The sequence below is a fragment of the Macaca mulatta genome, chromosome 20 (genome assembly GCF_049350105.2).
Source record: "Macaca mulatta isolate MMU2019108-1 chromosome 20, T2T-MMU8v2.0, whole genome shotgun sequence".
Lineage (NCBI taxonomy): Eukaryota > Metazoa > Chordata > Mammalia > Primates > Cercopithecidae > Macaca > Macaca mulatta.
In genome coordinates this window covers 29,364,320-29,372,140 of record NC_133425.1, presented here as the reverse complement: position 1 = coordinate 29,372,140, position 7,821 = coordinate 29,364,320, and the positions used below count along the sequence as shown (strand labels likewise).

The window sequence follows — 7,821 nt, the reverse complement described above, 5'->3', positions numbered from 1 at the left end:
TTGGAGGCCTGGAATGGGACCCGGAAATTGAGTTTACTGGGAAACGTGATCGTTGGGTGGCGGGGAAGCAGGACCTTCCCGCGCCTCTAGTTCCCAGACTTGAGCAGGGGAATTCCCTCGGTCTTCTCCAAGCACCCCTAACTGCATTCACCATTTTCTCTTTTTTTAGACAGGGTCTCGCTCTGTAGCCCACGCTGAGGCTGCAGTGTAGTGGCGCGATCATAGCTCACTGCAACCTTGAACTTCGGGGCTCAAGCGATCCTCCCGCCTCGGCCTCCCAAAATGCTAGGATTACAGGCTTGAGCCACAACGCCCAGCAAGCTCTTTTCAATATTAGCAGCCTTGCCCAAAGCGCCTGTCTTGAGTACACTCCAGCCCTTAAAACATTTGGACACACGCAGCTTGGACCCCCAGCTTGGCCTCTTAGTTCGGACTTAGAAGGCCAGAAGCAGCCTTCTCTTTCTATGGCCGCTTCAATCCCTCCTGAATACATCCAAAGCCCTAGCGTTTACTATCTGGGATTGTTTATACACTTTCTCCATCTTCCACCCTCTCCCAAAAGCCTTGTATCACACTGTTCTAAACCCACAAGGTTCTTCTGCCAGGAGCTTTTGCCACCAGTCGCTTCTGCCAGGAGCGACTCAGTGCATAGCTCAGACCTGGCATTCACTAACAAATTTTTATGACCATCTGAGACCTAGGGACTAGACTGAGACAATGAAACACACACACACCCCTACCTTGTGGAGGTTATGTTCCAGCAAAGAGGAAAAGAATGAACTTATCTTCCAACAGCTATCTTAGAAATAACACTTTGGGATTACAATTATATGAGGGAAGAAAAATGAATTCAGGTAACTTTTTATAGAGTACTTTGACTCTGTATCATCAATCTAAAGGCAAAATTGCAAAGAAATCTTGAACTTTACTTAGATTTGTTGTTTGGTAATATAATGGAATGATTATTCTGAAGCTGAGTAATCAACATATTGACGTGACTGGAAGCCAAGGTTCTTACTGTGGGAATCTGGAATCTGGAAGGGGAAAGTGGAGAAAGAACCCTATGATTGACTAGAATTTTTTAAACGATTTTAAAAATATTTAAAATAGATAACATTAATTATTTACTGGCTCTTAACTCTGCTTTCAGAATGCCCCAAGCAGTAACGTCACAGTAGAACGCCTAGTGTCTAGATGCTGATTTCTCAACAACAGTCCCCAATAAAAGGAACCAAGGCTGTTCAGGAGAAATGGCCAATTTCTAGGCTTCAGCAGGGAAAGTACAAGGTGAGTCTGGAGCGATTGGTGCTAGAAATTACTAAAGAGGGGGGCTTATCACAAGGACACAGGAACCAGATTGAAGAGGTTTCCGTTAAGTCAGTATCGGGGATAAAAATAATGAGGAGTATGAGGGAGCTTGCTGATGTGCTGCAAATGTTATATTCCTATAGGTGGTGAGTGACTGACTACACAGGTTTATTTATGTTAAAACATTCATCGGCTGGGCACGGTAGCTCACCCCTGTAATCCCAGCACTTTGGGAGGCCGAGGTGGGCGGATCACGAGGTCAGGAGTTCAAGACCAGCCTGACCAACATGGTGAAATCCCATTTCTACTAAAAATACAAAAATTAGCCAGGCGTGATGGCACGTGCCTGTAATCCTAGCTACTCAGGAGGCTGAGGCAGGAGAATCACTTGAACCCGGGAGGCAGAGGTTGCAGTGAGCCGAGATCGCACCAGCCTGGGTGACAGAGCGAGACTCCATCTCAAAAAAAAAAAAAAAATCAAATTGAACACTTAAGATCTGTGTGTTGGGCTAGGCACAGTGGCTCACGCCTGTAATCTCAGCACTTTGGGAGGCCGAGGCGCGTGGATCACGAGGTCAAGAGATCTGACCAACATGGTGAAATCCCGTCTCTACTAAAAATATGAAAATTAGCAGGGCGTGGTGGCTTAAAACCTGGATGACAGATTGATGGGTGAAGCAAACCAGCATGGCACACATATACTTATGTAGCAAACCTGCACGTTCTGCTTGTATCCCAGAACTTAAAAGAAAGAAAAAAAAAAACGAACAGGCTGGGTGCGGTGGCTCACACCTGTAATCCCAGCACTTTGGGAGGCCAAGGCGGGTGGATCACAAGGTCAGGAGATCAAGACCATCCTGGCTAACACGGTGAAACCCAGTCTTTACTAAAAATAGAAAAAATTAGCCAGGCGTGGTGGTAGGTGCCTGTAGTCCCAGCTACTCGGGAGGCTGAGGCAGGAGAATGGCATGAACCCAGGAGGCAGAGCTTGCAGTGAGCCGAGATCGCACCACTGCACTTCAGCCTGGGCAACAGAGCGAGACTCCATCTCCAAAAAAAAAAGAAAAAACAAAACAACATTCTAAAATGTGTTACCCTTTTTTCCTGATTTAGAAATTTCAGAGTGAACCCAATCAAATCTTATCTGTAGAGCAGTAGTTCTCAAACTATGTGCACTAGAATCAGTTGGGAAACTGTGAAATCCTAATGCCCAAGTTGTACCTCACACCAATTAAGTCAGAATATAGTCTGGGCAAAGCCCAGGCCTAACTACTTTTTAAGGCTCCCAGGTGTTCCATTATGAAGCTATGTTGAGAACACTGCCCTGTATATGGCTTCTACCCACTGTTGTAATTCTAACTTCTGAGACCACCAATCAATTCTCTTCCTTCTTCCTGGAGCACTTGGGAACACTGAGGACAGCCATCATGTGCCTCTCTTTCCCCTCTAGTCTCTCTTCAGTGTGCAACATCTCCAATTCCTTTAGGCGCTCTTCTGGACTCTGAATTATGGTAAGGTGCTTGCCAGGACACGTGCACTCCAAAAGGCATGACTCATAATAACCCCAAACTGCAAATATCCCAAAGTCCACCAACAGAAAATGGACAAATTGTGATACATTTGTATGACTGAATACTGCACAGCAATGAAAACTACACCTATGCCAAATATTGACAAATTTCACAATAACATTGTGAAATATGAAAAGAATACATGATTCCATTTATATAAAGTTCAAATGCAGACAAAATTAAACGACACTGCTAGAAGTCAGAATGGTGGTTACCTGTGGGAAGAAAGGAAGTAGCAGTGATCGGGAGGAGTATAAAGGAGGCTTTGAAGTGTTGACAATGTTCCAATTTCTTTACTGAATGTGGTTATTCATGTTTGCTTTGTGTTAATGAACTGTATACATACTTGTTTGGGGTATTTTCCTATATGTATGATATACTTCATAATTTAAAAAAAAATTTAAAATATGAGGTCCAAGATAAAAGATATGAAAATCCATTTTAATCATTCAAATCTCCATGTACAGGATGGTTGTTGCTGTTACCCAACTCTTTCACTCCTCTCTCAGCTCTGGAATCAAAATTGTTTGGGTTCAGTCTCAGCTCTACCATTTAGTAGCTGAGGACCTTGTGCAAATCTGTCTTATTTCCTCAAGTATAAAATGAGAACACTGTCATTTTAGAACACTTCCTCCAGTTTTCACTCAGATAGTTGGTACCTATCATATGTGACATATTCATATGATGGATATGATAGTATAGATACCTACTGAGTGACTGAAAACTGGAGGAAGTTAAGAAATATAAAGTGCTGGCCGGGCGCGGTGGCTCAAGCCTGTAATCCCAGTACTTTGGGAGGCCGAGGCGGGTGGATCACGAAGTCAGGAGATCGAGACCATCCTGGCTAACATGGTGAAACCCCGTCTCTACTAAAAATACAAAAAAAAAACTAGCCGGGCGTGGTGGCGGGCGCCTGTAGTCCCAGCTACTTGGAGGCTGAGGCAGGAGAATGGCATAAACCCGGGAGGCGGAGCTTGCAGTGAGCCGAGATCGCGCCACTGCACTCCAGCCTGGGTGACACAGCGAGACTCCGTCTCAAAAAAAAAAAAAAAGAAATATAAAGTGCTTAGAACACAGCCCAGAATATAGTAAGTCATAAATAGTAGCAGCTGCTACTACTCTTGGCCTCAGAGTCTCTGTGGACGTACAAGGGAGAAGCTGGGGTCTTTCCAAGAAGGAAAACTTCCAGAAGAAGAAAATAAAAATTGTTTCCTACTCTTGAAGCTCCTGGATGAGGTGGATGCTGGCTTCTGCTATCAGTCAGATGTTCAGGCTGGCTCTCACCAAGGGCCCAAAGTAAAGCAGGGGGAGAACAATTAGACAGGAGTATTTCACCACTAAAAAAGGCTTTTATTACAAAATGAATTCTAATAAAACCAGGCCTGGTCTTCAACCCCTCCCGCTGGGTAGAGGCCTAGGGTGGGCTTGGGTGGGGGAGATAGGGATGGGAGGCCCTGAAAGAACAGAGCGGGCTGCCCTCCTCTCATCAGTCTCAGCTGCTGCCCTCCTTTTATAAAGGGCTAGAAGAGCTCTTCCGAAGCCCCTTGAGAGTCCCCATCCTTCCAACCAGGATCCTTCCAACCACTGCTGTCACAGGACCTTAGCAATGCCGCATTGCAGGATCCAGGAGGTCTCAGCTGGCTCTCAGCAGAGGCCATCCAGGGTCACTCAGCCTGAGCGATGGCGTAGGAGAGCAACCACAGCAGCAGGGGACCCAGAGTGAGGAGAGCAAGCCAGACAGCAAAGCTGGCCAGGATGAATTTCCGGGCCTGGGCCCCCCAGCGCACTGCCTCCTCGGACCGGCCTGCTTTATGCCGCTCTTCTGCCTGTGGGGGCAGGTTCTTGGTTAGGTTCTCCCGCTACTTCTGCCCCAAGGTGTCCATTTCCCCACTTCACTCCCCCTTCCCTGTCACAGATGAAAATCTCACATCCAAACCCTCTACCTCCTTTCCAGTTTCTGATTCTAAACTCTCATCTGCAAAATAAAGTACCCATCTCTACGCCCTGCCTACTTCTCAGAGTGGCCACAGTTAGCTCACAAGATCGCATATGGTAAAGTACTTTCCAATTCTTTTATTCCCCATTCTTTCCAACCATCCAAGATTGATTCAGAATTTGTAACTATTGGCAAGAAATAGTGAGCCTGGAGTATTTCATTCATGCCCAAACACCACCTCATTCTCATAGCCTGATGGGTATCTTTTCCATCTTTTTTTTTTTTTTTTCTTGAGACAGTTTCACTCCTGTCACCCAGGCTGGAGTGCAATAGTGTGATCTCACTGCAACCTCTGCCTCCCAGATTCAAGCAATTCTCCTGTCTCAGCCTCCTGAGTAGCTGGGATTACAGGCGCGTGCCACCACACCCAGCTAATTTTGTATTTTTAGTAGAGATGGGGTTTCACCATGTTGGTCAGGTTGGTCTCGAACTCGTGACCTCAAGTGTTCTGCCCACCTCGGCCTCCCAAAGTGCTGGGATTACAGGTGTGAGCCACCGTGCCCAGTCTCTCTGTCATCATTAAGGGCCCTTTTTAGGATTTTGCCCTAATGGAACCCAGGAGTTCTTTTTTTTTTTTTTGAGACGGAGTCTCGCTCTGTCACCCAGGCTGGAGTGCAGTGGCCGGATCTCAGCTCACTGCAAGCTCCGCCTCCCGGGAACCCAGGAGTTCTTACAGTAAGTTTCTGACTGTTAAAATATGTCTAGGGTTGAGAAAATTCCAGCATGAAGTTTAACTTAGCCTGTGTAGCCTTTCCTAAAGGACATGTGCTGTTTCTTTTTCTTTTTTTTTTTTTTGAGACGGAGTCTGTCACCAGGCTGGAGTGCAGTGGCATGACCTCGGCTCACTGCAACCTCCGACTCCCTGGTTCAAGCAATTCTCCTGCCTCAGCCTCCAGAGTAGCTGGGATTACAGGCACGCACCATCACGCCCAGCTAATTTTTGTATTTTTAGTAGAGACGGGGTTTCACCATGTTGGACTGGATGGTCTCAATCTCCTGACCTCATGATGTGCCCACCTCGGCCTCCCAAAGTGCTGGGATTACAGGCCTAAGTCACCGCGCCCGGCGGACATATGCTGTTTCTAATAGGCTTTTTGAAATGGTGAAGCCCTCTCAAAAACCCAGTAGTGTCTTTCAGACTCCTAGAGATTGTGCTTATCACCGTTCAGCAGCCTCTAGCCTTGCCCCCTCCAAGTCACCCTCGATGTAGGCCTTGAGAGTGGATCTTTCTAAAACTCAAATCTAACCACATCACTTTCCCCTGCAGGAACCACTCAATGCCCCCCCCAGTACTTCCCAGATAAAGTCAAAACTCTTAAGCACAGAACTGGAGGCCCTTGGAAATCTGGGTCCTCTAGCTTCATCTCTCACTATTCCTCACCGGTCCAGTCGTGCCCCACAGGCCTTTGTACACACTGCTTCCTTTATCTGGAATGCCCTTCCACCCTTACTCACTCACGCTTTAAGGTTAATTCCCGTCACCTCTCCTAGGATGCCTTTCCAGTTACCTACTCTACCACATACACATATATCATTATATACATAGATCCTCCCTGGCTCCCAGACTGTCCTGTGCTTCCTGTATTATGGTACTGATGAACTGCATTCTATTAATTATCCTTTTTCACTGTCATCTCTTTCATTAGACTATGGGTCCTCTGATGGCAAGGAACCCTGTCTTACTCTTATTTCTGGCACTAGGCCCAGAGCACTGATAGGTATTCAGTGACTAATCAATGCAGATAGATCAGATACATGAAACCATTGCCTTATACCCACCCCCCTGTCACTCCTCACCTTGATGGCAAACACCAGAGCCACGACTCCCAGGCAAGAGCAGCCACAGATAATGCTAGTAGCTGCCAAGCAGCGGAGGCGGAGCCAGCAGCAGCGGATGGGGGATGGAGGATGAGCAGCTTCCGTGTTGCCCATCAAGATCTCCACTGCCTTCTCCTCGTCCTCCATCACCTGTGGGCGATAGTCAAGGTACTTGTGAGCCCAACAACTGAGCCCTTGGCCTTGCTTGCTCAGACTCCACCCCTCGGAGCACTCTGTTCTCGTGGCATAGCCTGGCACTCAGGAATGCTGCCTTACTGGGGAATTCCTCTAGTGACTCACAGAGCAGAAGAGGAAATGTGATGTGTGGCTGGAATCCTTTTACCTGAGTTTGAGGTTCTGAGTCTTTGAAAGCAAGCCAATGTAGACAAGGTATTATCTGTATTATTTAGTGTTACAACAAGTGGGAAGAGGCCAAATGACGGGTGCACACCAAGAAGCAGGAGAAATACAAACTCTTGAAAGCTGCTATGAATCTGTTATTTTAATCTGTATTTCAAAGGACCCTACAATTCCCCCAGATTCCCAAGAGGCTGCCCCCTGAGTACTATAGATGTCAGAGAGCAGAACCCTAGGTACTGCACCCCACTTCAAGCAAAGCAGCCATTTTACATGAAAACAGTTATGGGAATGGAGAAAGGTAAGGAAAATATACCCGAGTAAGCCCTTTTTTACCGCTGAAACCAAACACCAAAAAGACCTTACTTCCCTAAGTCAGGTCTTCCTCTGCTATGCTGCCTCCCTGCCACCTCCTCTCTCTATTTTAACCCAGGCCACACAACACAATCAGACTAGTACACTGAGTCCAAATGACCTCATTATCACACAGAAACCTGCATAATGATGCCCTACTTAATTATTTCTCGTCTCCCTACTTCTCAGGTCCTCTAGGCCCTGGCATCAAACCACCTTTCTACCCTTATCTCCAACCATTCTCCTACAACCCACACAAAATGAAACCACAATGGCTCCCTGAACCCAAGGAACAAAGGATAGGAAAGGTGAAAGGGGTGAGACAAGCACAGAGCAAAGAATGATGTGTGCCAAGAAGCTGCAGGGAAGTAGATACAAATAAATAACTCGGATGAGGTAAACAGAGTCAACAGGAAG

At 46.6% G+C, this 7,821-nt stretch overlaps 1 protein-coding gene across 1 annotated transcript; it reads right to left on the bottom strand.

The window, feature by feature from the left end:
• Positions 1 to 4,208: 4,208 nt before the first annotated feature.
• TMEM265 (transmembrane protein 265) lies at positions 4,209 to 6,840 on the bottom strand. Its single transcript, XM_001111180.5, has 2 exons — positions 6,673 to 6,840; positions 4,209 to 4,705 (listed from the first exon to the last, which is right to left on the bottom strand). Exons 1-2 carry the CDS (start codon positions 6,838 to 6,840, stop codon positions 4,544 to 4,546), a joined length of 330 nt encoding a protein of 109 aa, XP_001111180.3. The 3' UTR covers positions 4,209 to 4,543.
• Positions 6,841 to 7,821: the final 981 nt, after the last annotated feature.